Source organism: Ceratotherium simum, chromosome 17 (genome assembly GCF_057802395.1).
Source record: "Ceratotherium simum simum isolate JZ-2026a chromosome 17, ASM5780239v1, whole genome shotgun sequence".
NCBI classification, from domain to species: Eukaryota; Metazoa; Chordata; class Mammalia; order Perissodactyla; family Rhinocerotidae; genus Ceratotherium; species Ceratotherium simum.
Window position 1 is genome coordinate 17,868,815 of NC_141916.1, and position 15,100 is coordinate 17,883,914.

Below are 15,100 nucleotides of genomic sequence, written 5' to 3' on the forward strand. Positions count from 1 at the left end.
CTTTTTCTCCCCAAAGCTCCAGTACATAGTTGTATAGCATAGTTGTAGAGTTGTGGCTCTTCTATGTGGGATGCCGCCTCAGCATGGCTTGATGAGTGGTGAGCAGGTCTGTGCCCAGGATCCAAACCCCAGCAAACCCCAGACCGCAGAAGCGGAACGCGCGAACTTAACTGCCATGCCACAGGGCCGGCCCCTAAGTCTAGTGACTTTTACTGATTCTTCCTACATTCTAACCTCTCTGTAGCATCTGCCCCTTCCTTGATCATTTCTCTGATGCTCTCTTGATCCTCATTTGCTATGACACACTACGCAATCCCAGTTCTTCTCCTACCTCTCTGACAGTGTCTTAGATTCCTTGAGACTATCTGTGTCTTTGTATCCCTTGAGCCCTGGCATTCAGCCCCTTGAGAAGGACTTTTAACCTGAGGTATGGTCAAGAGTTTGCACTGGCTTAGAGGTGAGCTCTGGAGGCAAGAAGATGGATGAAATAATTAGTCCAGTTTTCTTTGTTTATTTGACCAAGTAGACATAGATTTTCTGCTGCTAAAATTAAATAATAATCATTTTTCCCTCAAAGATTTCCATGGGAAAAAGAATTTTAATTTAAGTTGTTAGATAGAATTTTCAGTTTTTCTCAGATGGATTTTTTTATACTTTTGGTGTGCTCAACCACAAGTATTTTATGGTGTACTGCATAATGCATCTTAGCTCAAATACTCCATCACCTGAACCGGTGTGAGGATCACTGTTCTGACCCTGTAGAATACACTTTCAGTCCAGTCCCACACTCCTGAAGTCAGGCTCCAAAATGTCAATGGTCTGGCCTCAAACTTCCTTCTCACCCCACTCCTAGAAACTGGAGTTCACACAGAGGAAAGAGGCCAGAATGCGAAGGGGCTTTAAACGACACCATGAGGAACAACTGAGAAAGCCTATGAGAAAGAAGACTTGGTGAGGGCATGTAAAAGATGTCTTCAAACATGTGCAAGAGAAATTAGATCTACTCTGAGTACAGAAGGCCAACCTATGACCAGTGGGCAAAAGCTAAAATAGAGCTATTTTAAAATGAAGCACAGGGCCGGCCCCGTGGCTTGGCGGTTAAGTGCGTGCGCTCCGCTGCTGGTGGCCCGGGTTCGGATCCCGGGCGTGCACCGAGGCACCGCTTCTCCGGCCATGCTGAGGCCGAGTCCCACATACAGCAACTAGAAGGATGCGCAGCTACGACATACAACTATATACTGGGGCTTTGGGGGGAAAAAATCAATAAATAAAATCTTTAAAAAAAAAAAAAAAAAAAAATGAAGCACAGGGGCTGGCCTGGTGGTGCAGAGGTTAAGTGCGTGCGCTCCCCTTTGGTGGCCCCAGGGTTCGCGGGTTCGGATCCCTGGCGTGCACTGATGCACCACTTGTCAAGCCATGCTTTGGCGGCGTCCCATATAAAGCAGAGGAAGATGGGCATGGATGTTAGTCTAGGGCCAATCTTCCTCAGCAAAAAGAGGAGGATTGGCATCAGATGTTAGCTCAAGGCTGATCTTCCTCACAAATAAATAAATAAATAAAATGAAGCACAGCCTCAGCAAGAGGTCATGAGTTTCTGGTTGCTGGATACATTCCATAAACATTTGTCTGAGTTATAACAAAAGTGGTTCATTTATTAGGTTGAGATTTGAACTTCCAAATCTAAATGATACCTTCCTCTCCTTCCTCCCTTCTTTTTTAGAGGGAGGAAATCTAATCTGTGCTTGGGAGTCCTAGCCTAAAAAAAGTGAGAATTCAGACACAGGAGCAAAGATAGAATCGGATAGACAGATAGAACTATAGATGAGGACATTGGAGTTGAAACAGGAAGAGAGTCAATGATGAAGCTCCTTGGAAGAGAAGTGTAAAGCAGATGACTGATGGAAGGGAAGGGTAAAGTGAGGCAAAGCAGAGAAGGAAATCAGGGGAGGAGAGGAATGGCATGTGAGGATGCAGAGAAGGAAGAGGGCCTGGCGCCTGCAGAAGATGGGAGCAGTTTATCTACCCAGAGAGGAAGGTCAAGCCAGAGGATCACATAGATTGTGTCACGTAGGACCCATTTCAACAGAGGAACTTGGGCATAGGCCCTCTTTCACTGGAAGGGAGACAAACAGGAAAGAAGACATGCCAGTGCAATGGGAGCAATCTCCCAACTTAAAAATTGCCCCAAAAGAGACAACCTACAACTTCTTGGTAAAGAGAGTAGAGGCTAATTTATAACATTTGCAAATGTTGACGAAATTCCAGGATTGATTTCTGCTTTTAACCTACTTTTCTACTTTGACCTCTGGAGCATCTTTCCAAATGTATCCCTTTAGTCACCAAAGGCACTTCTCCATTTCAGGCAGAGGGCCACAAGCTATACAAGGACCTGAAGAACTTCCTTAATGCAGTCAAAGGTGGGTATTGTGGCACAGGAGAATTCCAGAGGGCATTTATGCAGCTACTAAGAAGTCTGGGGGATGGGGAAAAAACCAGCCAGACTCAGGCTTTTTATCATGTGCCTGCCCCTGACTCCTGGAACTCCGTGGGCCTAGGAAGAGTAACTTTTCCTATCTCAGCCCCATCCAGCTTTCCTCGCTGATAACCCAAACCTTCTGATTTGTCCTTCTGAATTGGACTCACTGATTTGCCTGTCACCTATATGATTATACCAAACTACTTCCTGGGAAACTTTATGGTAGAACTGAGTTCTCTCCTTTCAGTGATGCATGAAAGTTCAAAGAGAGTGTCAGAAACTCTGCAGGAGATCTACAGCAGCGAGTGGGATGGTCACGAGGAGCTGAAGGCCATCGTAGGGGTAAGAGTGTTCTAGGCTTTACAGCTCTTCAGCACTCACTCCTGCCCTCATCTCAGCCTCATCTTAGCTTCTCCATCCAAGCAAATAGGAAAACAAAGGAGCCGATTCGCATTGTTCGTTAGTTTGTATAGCCTCGGTCATGGGTGGTAGGTATGAAGGTAAACACAGCTTTTCCCTAATCTGTGGAATCCTCTGTTTTTGACCCTCTGCCTCTCTTTAAAACCTTATGGAAGTTTTACTTACATAAAACCCAATTGATTTTTTTTGAAAACTAACTTCATGCAGTTATTTACTCCCACACTTCCCTCTTTCAAGCTCTGGAGTCCAAGACTCTGACCATGTGTTCCTGTTCTTAATCCCTGAATGTATATCTAGTCTCTTATTGGACAGTCTCTTCTTGGGGAAGGGCTAATCTTCATCTGACTCTTCCCCAGAATCCAACATGATATTCTAAATACAGCTCCAAAAAGGAAGCTTGTTGCAGGAAGAATTTGGGTGTTTCCCTGGTATGCAGTTGTTGTTGAGAAGTGGAGCCCTCACCACTCCCCTCTGCCTCTATCCTGCAGAATAATGATCTCCTGTGGGAAGACTATGAAGAGAAACTAGCTGACCAGGCTTTGAGGACCATGGAAAACTATGTAGCCCAGTTCGGCGAGATTAAGGTAATCAATTTACAGAATCAAGGATGGGGTATGGGTGGCCCATATAAGTTAGAGAATGTATTGGGTTAAACATTGTAGGTAGTGTTAGAGCCCATGGTTAGGAATGAAATTGGGTAGGTTAGGAGAAAGATTAAAGGTTGAGAGTTAGACAGGAGGTTAGGGTGGAAGGTTAGAAGTAGTGTGCAGGTTATGTTAATAGTTAGATTTCAGTGAACTAGATTTAGGCTGGTTTTGAATTAGATCCAGGTCAGAGCATGCCTTTTAGTTGTGCAGAACAGCTGTGGGAACAAAGATGTTTATTGTAGAGAAGAGGAAACTTGGAAGAGTCATAATAATTGACTTCAGGGGCCGGCCCAGTGGCATAGTGGTTAAGTTTGGTGCACTCTGCTTTGGCAGCCCAGGTTTGCAGGTTTGGATCCTGGATGCGGACCTACACTGCTCATCAAGCCATGCCGTGGTGGCAACCCACATACAAAATAGAAGAAAGATTGGCACAGATGTTAGCTCAGGGCCAATCTCCTTCACCCAAAAAATAAATAAATAATAATAATTACCTTCAAATACTTGAAAGTCTGTTAGGTAAAAGAGGAATTCAGCCTGAAACCAGAATTAGAATTCATTTATTCATTCAGCTCATATTTATTAAACATCTACTCTATTGGGCACTGTACTGATTTTATTTATTTTTTTTCCAAATTTATCTCCCTGCCTCCCTTCTTGCTTTCTCCAAGAGCATTTTATTTATTTATTTATTTATATTTCAGTATAGATGACATACAATATTATATTAGTTTCAGGTATACAACATAGTGATTCAACATTTATATACATTACGAAATGATTGCCATGGCAAGGCTAGCAACCATCTGTCACCATACAAAGTTATTACAACATTATTGACTATATTCCCTATGCTATGCGTTATATCCCTGTGACTTATTCATTTTATAACTGGAAGTTTGTTCCTCTTAATCCCCTTCACCCATTTCGCCTGTCCCCTCTGGTGACCACCAGTTTGTTCTTTGTATCTATGAGTTTGTTTCTGTTTTTTTCTTGTTTGTTCATTTGTTTTGCTTTTTAGATTCCACATACAAGTGAAATCATATAAATATTTGTCTTTCTCTGCTGATTTTAGATTAATAGGAAGAAATTAGAGGGAGCCTGACTTAAGTTTCTCATAGTTAACGCTTTCCAAAAATGAAATATACTGTGAAGTAGTGAGTTGTCTGTTCTCTGTTGAAGCAGAAGTCGAACTACTTCTTATCTTGGATATTGTGGAGAAGCTTCGTGTATTGAATAGGAAATTGCACCAGATAATTGATAAGATCCTTTCAAATTCTGTGATTGAGGGAATGAGACGGGGCCATTAGTATAGTTTGCTTCTCCCTGGCATAATTTGTAGTTTGGCTGAGATTGAGTAGATATTTTCTCAGTGCTCATAACAATTTACTATTTTTATTATGCTTTAGGGTTTTCAAAGCACTTTATATTCAGCATTTGCTCTTTGAAATAACACTATAGGGCAGATGAGGCTACTGAGGCTCCAAAAGAGATATGCCTTGCCCAGTCACAAGGCAATAAATGGCAGCATTGGGAGCAACACCCAAAACTCCTGACTTTCAATTTAGTATGATTCTCAAGGCCATTTATCCTGGAGGCTGAACCAGTTTATGATGGGTTCATAAGAAATATTAAAATTTAGTGCAGGCTTCCATGTGCTCTGTAGGATTGCCCTTTAGTCTGTCTCCCCCTGAGAATTCCCATTCTTTCCAGATAGTGAGGGAGATCCCTTGGGCACAAAACCCTGTTAGAAAGTAAAATATGGTAATAGGACCCAGGAATCTTGCCTCTCTGTTTGATACTCTGTTACCTACATCCTGGCCACTGAAAAGTGAGTATCAACGCCCTCTCTCCTGACTCGGTTAGGAAAGAATCGCCAAGCGGGGTCGGAAACTCGTGGATTATGACAGTGCCCGACACCACCTGGAGGCAGTGCAGAATGCCAAAAAGAAGGATGAAGCCAAGACTGTGAAGGTGAACAAAAAAAAGCCTGGTAAAACCTTCCAACCCTCCCTCTCCCCACAATGGCTGGGCCAAGCGAGGTTTAGGAAATGATAAATGCAGCATCCAGTGTCCTGAAGGAAATCCTGTTCCTCTGACACAGATGCTCTAAGGATAGTCAGAGACTGGAGGCTGAGGAGGGCATGGGTCTGGGGAAGGACAGGCATGGTTCCAGGTAAGCCTAGTCCCTGAAAAAATGCAGAGGATAAAAGCAGCAGCTTCTAGCCTTGGGTTCAGAATTGAGGGGAATCATCTGTCTCTTTTACCACCCAGGCAGAAGAAGAGTTCAACAAAGCCCAGACTGTGTTTGAAGATCTGAACAAGGAACTACTAGAGGAGCTGCCTGTTCTTTATAATAGGTAATGATTGAGATTCAGAAAAGGGCTGGACTCCTGGGCCAGTGGAGGCCCAGACCACCTGGCAGCCCAAACATGTCACCTCATGAAAAGAACCCTGCTCCAAGAGTGGGAAGTAGTCCCAGCCCTGCTACTGACCTGCTGTGTGATATTAGGCAAGCTGCCTTTTCTCTCTAGACCCTGGTTTCTTCATCTGCAATGCAGAGATAACCATCCTTGTCCTGCCAGCTTTTCTGGGTTTAAAGACAAGATGCTTCTTGGATAGGAGAGATTTTGGCAAGTAAAGTGCTGTCATCATGCATACTAGGAATATCTGATTTCATGCTCAAGTGTGGGTTGTTTTAAATAAGCTTGGTTCGTGAACATCCAGATTTACATAGAAGATAAACCATGGGATGATTATTTCTATTAATGAAGAAGTCTTTGCTACACAGTAGGTAAAATTGTTTTAGAGTAAATTTTCTACATTGGAAGAGGAATCTGAGCAGAAATTCTATTTGTATCCTGTTTTCTTTTTATTGTACAAGGTATATTTTATTTTATTTATTTATTTTTTTTACAAATTTTATTTTTTTCCTGCAAGGCCCCAGTAGATAGTTGTATGTCATAGCTGCACATCCTTCTAGTTGCTGTATGTGGGACGCGGCCTCAGCATGGCCAGACAAGCGGTGTGTCAGTGTGCGCCTGGGATCCGAACCCGGGCCACCAGCAGTGGAGCGCGCGCACTTAACTGCTAAGCCACGGGGCTGGCCCTGTACAAGGTATATTTTAAAGCAGTTGTAGTCAGAATATTTTATATTGTCACTTAATATTATTCTACATGTGATGGAGCCTTTTTAATGAATACATGTATTCTAAAACATTAGTTATGTGACTCCTAATTTAAAGGGAATTGAAATTCAATACAGTTGCTTTAAATGTAAATTTCCCCAATTCCTTTACAGTAGAATTCCATTAATGTTAATATAGCTTCACAGAACTCCAAGTATTGCATAATGAGAAAGAATAATTACTTATTGTAATAATTATAATTGTATGGCCTTATACAACACTTTAAAATTCTTCAAAGCACTTTCATGTCTACTTCAATACCTAAAGAGCCTGAATCAGGGGCTGGCCCGGTGGCATAGCAGTTAAGTGCGCATGCTCCGCTTTGGCGGCCCCGGGTTCGCAGGATCAGATCCCAGGCGCACACCGACGCGCTGCTTGTCAAGTCATGCTGTGGCGACGTCGCATATAAAATAGAGGAAGATGGGCACGGATGTTAGCCCAGGGCCAATCTTCCTGAGCAAAAAGAGGAGGATTGGCATTGGATGTTAGTTCAGGGCTAATCTTCCTCACACAAAAAAAGAGCCCAAATCAGATAACTTCATGCAACTAGAGATCTGTTATATTTTGGTGTCCACCTGGGCTGATAGTGTCTCCTCTGGCCTTCCCACTCTTGAGAGTCAGGTGTGCTCCTGGCCTGGCTCTGATGAATCCAGATCCCAGAACCCGAGTCTAGGATGTGGGGCGCTTTTCTCTGAGGAGGCTTGGTTGTGGCTGGCTTTGGCTTAAGCTCCTACATTGTATTTCAAACAAAGACTTCCTTTACCAACCCTTACCTGTACCTATTTGTTGTTTTGCCTTCTAATAGTCGTATTGGCTGTTATGTGACCATCTTCCAAAACATTTCCAACTTGAGGGACGTCTTCTACAGGGAGATGAGCAAGGTGAGAAACATTTGGTCAGTTTAGACACCTAGGTTTTTCTAGTAAATATGAATGTAGCCCTAATTTACATAATCTCATTAAATATCTATATTGGCACTACAGATTTTTACTTTTTTTCTGATGGTGAAATAATAGCACTTGATTGTGCACATATATACATATCAGAGGGCCCTCTCCATCTCCATTAACAACTGAATAATAGCAGCCAAACCTGAGCTTCAGATGAAAAAAGGAGATTAGGCCTATGGAAAGAACAGCTGAAATGGGGAACCAAGTTGTGGAATCTTTATCTTTAGTTGCTGGGGAGCAAAGAGGGCAGTGTTTAAGCAAAAGTCAGTTTCTCAGCTAGATGGTCTTGAATAGGGCCAGTCCTATTGGGTGACAGGCAGCCACAGAACATCATCTCATGGGGTCTTTTCTAGTCCTGGGATTCCAAGACTCTTTGCTATTACAATATTAATTATATTCACATACACATACACACACGTTCCTCTTCAAAGTTTCTTTTGCAAAGCTATGATTTACATTGTAATTTTACATTAAATTAATTTTAAATTAAAATTACATTATAATATTACAATGAGTTTTCATTCCCTGGATTACCTGAGAGAAGCTAGAACCTCAAATCAAACATCAAACATCAAGGACCCAGGCTTGAGAGAGCTGCCAGTCTGATGATAGAGGCAGAACTTAAGACACAGACAGTCAAGGAGGAAGGGGTGGTGGGACAGGACCCTGGACAGTAGTGCAAAAGAGACGAGGAGAAATTTTGTGGTTAAGGGCAGTGAGATTTTATTTTAGGGAGGTGTCTGAAAAGAGAGGAGAGAAGGGATATGCCAGTCTCAGGTTCCCATCTGGCTGGCATCCTCTTCTGTCTTGCTGGCTCTAGCTGAACCACAATCTCTACGAAGTGATGAGCAAACTGGAGAAGCAACATTGCGACAAAGTCTTTGTGGTGAAGGGACTATCAAGGTGAGCGACTTCTGAGACCCTTTTCTGCTTCACTTGTCCTGTATGTGAACGTATTCAACACTTTCATCTCCAATCCCAAATCCCAGCCTTGCCTTTGTGTTCGTGTACATTATATTGCTTGTTGTTTGTACTATGCCCCTATGTAAATTCGTTTTCTTTTTATGAAATATTTCAGCTATAACTAAAGGTATAAAGAATTCAACAAATAGCTACATACCTACCACCAAATTTAAGAAATCAACTATTATATATATAATTGAAGCTCCCAGTGTCCCTTTCCTACTCACTTTCTCTTTCTGCCCCCACCAAAGGTAACCACTATCTCAAATTTAGTACTTATTATTCCCATGCATGTCCTTTTAATTTTATTATACACATATATGCACATACAGAAAATATTGTTTTGCATGTTTTTAAACTTTTTTATATAAATGGAATTACATTGTATGTATTCTTTTGCAACTTCTTTTGTTCTCTTAGTATTGTTTGTGAGATTTATTTATCCTTGTTGCTACATGTTGCTAGCTCTGATCTTTCCTTTCCATAACTGTTATGGATGCTATTGTATGGCTAGTTCACAATTTATCTGTCCTCCTGCTAATGGACATTTGGGTTGTTTTCCAGTTTTTTGCTATTACAAATAATGTTGCAATGAACATGTTTTACATTTCTTGTGAATACTATCAAGAGTTTCTTTAGGGTGCCTACTGGGAGTGGACTTGCTGAGTCATAGAGCCTGTGCATTTTGGCTTCTTCAGCCTTACTAGATATTGCCATTGCCAAATTGCTCTCCAAAGTGACTGTTCCAGTTTACAACCCACCAGCAGAGAATAAAAGCCCCCATTGCTCCAAATTCTTGCTACATGTGACATTGTCAGACTTCTTGATTTTTCCAAGCTAATGAGTATGAAATGGAATTTTTTGCAGTTTTAATTCATATCTCCACAATTTTCATGTTATTGGGCATTTCATGTCACGTTCCTGTTCTGTGACTTTCCTGTTTATCTTTTTCTTACATTTTTCATTTGGATTGTTTATCCTTTTTAAAAAATTGATTTATATGAGGGGATTATTTTGTATATTCTGGATATTAATCCTCTGATGATGTGCATTGCAAATATCTCTTCTCAGTCTGTTATGGCTTGTTTTTCCACTTTGTGTGTGTGTGGTATCTATTGCCTTCATATATTCTTTATGCTGGTAAGTGTAAGCAATTCACTGGTCCCTCAGAATGTGATTACTTTCTTATTCTGAAGCCATTGTTTAGGAAGTTTTATTAAGTTCCTACTCTGCACAAAGTTTTATGCCAAGAGTTAGATCCAAAGACACAGGACACTTGTGCTTTCTCTGAAGTGATTTATAAAAAGTCGGAAAGACAGAAAACATGCCTTAGGACTACAAGGGACAATATAAGCTTGCACATACTGAGTGCCTGATGAGACCAGTAGGAATTCCAGAGAGGTAAGTAATTGCCAGTGTGCAGATGGTCAGAGAAGCCTTTAAGGAAGTGGTGAAACTGAGCTTGGGCCTTGAAGGAAGAATTGGGCTCACATTTGCTGTTTGTATTACTCATTTAGCAATTAGTGACAGACTGTTGAAAAGAATCACTAAGGGGCTGATGTATATACTTCCTAGACAAATTCCCTTTTTCTCTAAGAACTCTATTTCTCCTCTTCCCAGCATTGAAAGCCAGAGTTCTCTCTAATTGTCCATTCATCTGAAACTTAGCACACTAAGATGTCCCAGAACGTTGTAGGGAAATCTGGTCTTTTCTTGCTGTGTCCTGGGCCTTCTAAAGCTAAATCTAGAATGCTAATGCTAAGAGAACCTTATGTCACTCAGCTTATCTCACATCCCCCCCACAGGGCAGGAACTAAGATTCTCTCTTCCTGTCCCTATCCCTGTTCCCCCATCCTTGTGCCCAGGACACAGCACATAGTTAGTACCTGTTGAGTAAATATTTGTGGGTTGCTTAATCAGTTAGTGGATGGTACATAGGAGGCACCTAAAGAGGTGAGTAGGAATCAAGCTGATGTTGGCTGTAGAAGCACTCAGCACAGTATCCAGCATACTCGATAAATGTTATAGTCAGTTTTCATTATTCGTGGTAGTTATGTTCTATAAAGTCACCATGTGCACTGAATTAGTGAATACTGAACCATTGCTCCTTGGGGAAACACAGAGTTAGGTTGCTGTGAGCCCCTGGTCTCAACATTTTCATCAACCAATCAATACATAACCTTGTTTTGTGTGTGTTTCTGTTTAAGGACACCTTGTTTAATATATATTGTTGATTCATTAATATTGAACTGACAGCCAACAGCACTATAACGCATGCCTGAATGAAGCTTATCTAACATGGTATTTTCTCTGTGAGGCACGTCACTGTCTGCTTGCTCTCTGACAGCACTGTAGCACTATACTTGGAGGCCATTTTAAACAGCAAAATCACCAGCAAAAAGCACAACAATGTGAAAAACATGGTGTAAAGGACACTTGTACAGGATGAGAGCAGAAACGAGAAGGCAGAGGATTGCCTTGTTAGACCTCAGCTGGGAAAGTGCTTGTCAGGCATTCGTTCTTTACAGTTTGCACATGTCTGTGAATGACTGTGAAAGCACCAGGAGTATTGATTTGGGGGTTACAAATAAATTTTAGAGAGTAGGTGAAATTGCAAATACAGAATCCACAGGGATCAACTGAATCTTTTCCCTAGAGAAAATATTTTGTTAATGTTTTGCTGTGTTTCTTTCCAGCCTCTTTTTCTTTATATATTTTTACGTAATTGAGATCGTGATATGGATAAAATTTTATAGAGTTTTTCACTTCACTTTATAACATAAGCATTATTGCAAATTATATACACTTTCTACTATCGTTTTAAGTTGCTTTATTCTGTTTTATTGTTACATGTATGCATCATTATTTATTTGGGGGTATTTAGGTTACTTCCAGTTTTTAGGTCTTCTGAGTCTGAATGCTCTTCTTTTTTAGCAGCAGCAGACGCTCTTTAGTCATCTCTCCCCCAGTTCGAACATCTACAGTCTCCAGCCCTCTTACCTCACCTACCAGTCCCTCTGCACTTTCCTTGAAGAGTGAGAGGGACTCCACCTCTACAAGTGAAGAAGAGCTGGCATCTGAACCAGCCCAGGGAGAAGACAACTCTGAGATTAAAGAAGAGCCCTTAAAAGATGAGGAAATAGAGGAGGAAGAGGCCGAAGCCGGCTCCTCTGAGGAGGAAGAGCCTCTGCCAGCCTGCAATGGCCCCACCCAGGCCCAGCCCTCTCTCACCACTGAGGTTGGGCAGTCCCAGGAGGAAGTTCTCCTTTGCTCCCCAGCTCCATCACCAGGCAGAGCCCTGAGCCCTTCAGAGCAGCCTTCATCTCTCCCAGAAGTAGTCCTCCGAACCCGCACCTCAAGTGAAGGATCTAAACAACCAAAGAAGAAAGCCTCTAACCAGAGGACCTCAGCACCTCCTAATAGGCCTCCTCCACCCAGAGCCTCTCCCAGCCCCAGGCCCTCCTCAGGGAACACACCCTCCAGCCCTACAGCCTCTGAACGGAATTCACCAACCAGCCCCAGAACCTCCTTGGGGGCTGGGACTCCAAGTCCTAGGGCCTCCTTAGAGGCCTCTCCTGATCCACAGCCACCAGACAAGCCAGTAAGAACTCTTGAAGCCAGAGAAAAGGAAAACACCGACAATGTGAACCCAGAAGAACTTTGTACTTCCCCTACCTCTCAGGTGAGTGGATCTGGTTGAGTCTTTATTCCTGTTTATAACCTCCATGTAGATCATCTTTACTATAGTTAGGTTGTCCCACAGTTGATAAGATTTTATGTCATTATATTACAGTCTCAAGGATACTCTTGGACACCTCTTTGGTTCTGGGGATTGTTTCATGTCTTCACAGCAACTAATTTAGTGATCTGTACTCTTAGGCTAGTTGACTTCTGCAAAGGGTTTATCTCTAATATTATTGTGAGCAGATTCTTACTAATTTCTGTCTTTTGCTCCAAGTTCTGGGAGTTCCCAATATAAAGAACCTACAACTGGCATCCTGAACTTTACCTTTTTTAGTGGGGAGCAGGGAGGAGGGTCTTCAGTTTGTCATATTTCTGACTATGGTAAATAGACCCCAAGCAAAATGGCGTCAGCAAATTTCCAAGGTGTATCTTCTTTGATGAGAGAGACCTAGAAGAAGGAACTCACAGAGGAAGGTAAAGCAATAGGATGGTCTTTTGAAAGGTGAGAATATGTTTGAGAAAAGGATTGTGTTAAAACAGATACACAGACCTCCTGGAGAGCAACTAGTTCTATGAAGGATCTGGAAATCAAGGTCAAACAACATGGAAAGTCTATCATATAGAAGAGAGATTTGACTTGTTCTCTAGGACTGCTGAGGGCAGAACTAGGCCCTATGTGTAAAGATTTGTTTTTTGAAGTACATTTTGGATCAATACAAGGGGAACTTTCAGCAATTAGCTCTGTAAAAAAAATGGTATGAAAAAAAAATTTTGTTTAAATGTAGGGGAAAGGGGGCACAAAGGGCTTCTAAAAACCAAAATGGGATGGGCCACCTTGAGAAATAATTCTCCTTCCTTGGTGTTAAAAGCCAAGGCTGTGTGATCACCTGTCAGGTGTGTTGTAGAGAGGATTATGATGAGACATCTGACTAACTGGCATCAGGATTCATTCATTCATTCCACAATTACTTGTTGAGCCTACACTATGTGCCAGGCACATTTCTAGGAGGTGGGGTATTACGATAAACAAAACACGACATTCTCTGCCTTCCTGCATCTTACATTCTAGTGAGGGGGAGGATAGACAAGAAACAGAATAAATAAGTAAAATTATAATGCAGTGGTAATAAGAGATATGGAGAAAAATTAAGTAGGGGAAGGCACAGGGAGTGGAGCCTGAATTGCAGTTTTAAACAGAGTGGTCAGAGAAGGTGACATTGGGCAATGAAGGAGGCCAGGGCGTGAGCCATGTGGATATCTGAGAGCATGAGATTTCTGGTGCCCCTCAGAGCACACCGCCCTACTACTACCTATGCCTAAATGAAGGTTGACCAGGCTACCATGGGAGCCTCCTGTTCTCTGAGAGGAGCTAACATGGACAGAGGGTACAAGGGTGGCATCCAGGGTGTGAAGGTACGGGACTTTCTCCTACATTGTCCACTTTGATCCACAGGTTTCTTCAGAGTCTGGAACGGCAGGGAAGATGGAAGACAAGGAAGAGAACAATGAGCTTATCTCAGCTGACTCCCCTGAGGTACTAAAATCTAAGTGAGCAACATTGTCAGGCCCTCAGTCTTGATTCACATGAGGTACTGAAGGTCCTAACAGAGCAAGATGTAGAACTTTCCCTTGGCTGGTTCCTAGTCTGAGGTAGTTATGCTGATTGAGAAAGAGATGCATGGCACGTGGATAGTGAATAAGCAATGAGTAGACTCATTGTGTCTAACATAGTGCAGACTCGACATCTGTAAATGTGGGATTTTGAGTAGGTAAAGTATAGCCACTTCTCACTTTTCTGCACTGAAAAAAGAAACTCACTGGTGTGGAAAATCCAAAATTAATTTCAATTTGACTTTGTAATATATTATATGATTTTAGTATGGAGACGAGTGACCTTTTGTTCTGCTCTGGTGAATAATAAAACAGGTTTGCATCCTTGGAGTCATCTTACTGAAGGGGAGATTATGGGGACCAAGATGCTGACTATTTTGAGGAACATGCTATTTAACTCTGTCCTCCTTGGGAAAGAGATACAGGACACAACCTCCTTTCCCCTGAGGCAACCTCCTTATATTTGAGATTTATAGTGTTTCCTTACTCCCATCCTCTCCTGTGGGATTGGTTTGGTCATCAGCTAAGGAGACATATTTTTACTATGGAATTAAGCAACTAGAGCTTCTTAGACCCTAGCCTATCAAAGTCATTAGTCCTCTGAAGCCTATGTCCTGCAAGATCTGTTCACTTCCCTTGCAAATGCATTATAAATCATATTTTCTCTCAAGCAGCATTATGGACATATCACATATAAAAATGGGTAAATAAAAAGATAACTGCAAGAAGATCTGTTCTTGCTCAGCATTTGAATCACCTGAGAGAGAATGAAGGTTTGAGAACTTGCTGGGAGGTGGTACTACATTTGAGGAAATTCATGGCCTGGAATCAGAGGAGGGAGTAAGAAGGAAAATTTCCTTAAAGGAGAAATCACAGAATTTCAAGTGGCTGTCATACTGTTAGAAATTGGTTCTACTTTAAAAGGGTGAATTTTATAGTGCATGAATTAAATTTCAATTAAAAAAAATAAATTCATTCTAAACCTTAGAGTGCCAAGGTCTTCTCCTGGCTTAGCAGTTCCTAGACGGGGCTTCTCACACCTTGGGTTCGCATCTTGAACCTAGAACTTTTCCCAAAGAAACCATTACACCACTTGCCTCTGCTAACTGCCATAGGTTAGGATCATCTCAGTGTGAGAGCTGCAATGCATTCGTGAGGAGGGTT

At 41.9% G+C, this 15,100-nt stretch overlaps 1 protein-coding gene across 1 annotated transcript in view; it reads left to right on the top strand.

The window, feature by feature from the left end:
• BIN2 (bridging integrator 2) overlaps nucleotides 1–15,100 on the top strand; it is a 32,151-nt gene that overhangs the window by 14,565 nt on the left and 2,486 nt on the right. Inside the window, exons 3-11 of the mRNA XM_004429036.3 lie at nucleotides 2,363–2,417; nucleotides 2,724–2,818; nucleotides 3,385–3,480; nucleotides 5,407–5,514; nucleotides 5,815–5,900; nucleotides 7,534–7,609; nucleotides 8,499–8,581; nucleotides 11,576–12,323; nucleotides 13,779–13,859. Of these exons, the coding sequence (XP_004429093.3) occupies nucleotides 2,363–2,417; nucleotides 2,724–2,818; nucleotides 3,385–3,480; nucleotides 5,407–5,514; nucleotides 5,815–5,900; nucleotides 7,534–7,609; nucleotides 8,499–8,581; nucleotides 11,576–12,323; nucleotides 13,779–13,859 (1,428 nt within the window). The remainder of the gene's footprint in view (nucleotides 1–2,362; nucleotides 2,418–2,723; nucleotides 2,819–3,384; nucleotides 3,481–5,406; nucleotides 5,515–5,814; nucleotides 5,901–7,533; nucleotides 7,610–8,498; nucleotides 8,582–11,575; nucleotides 12,324–13,778; nucleotides 13,860–15,100) is intronic.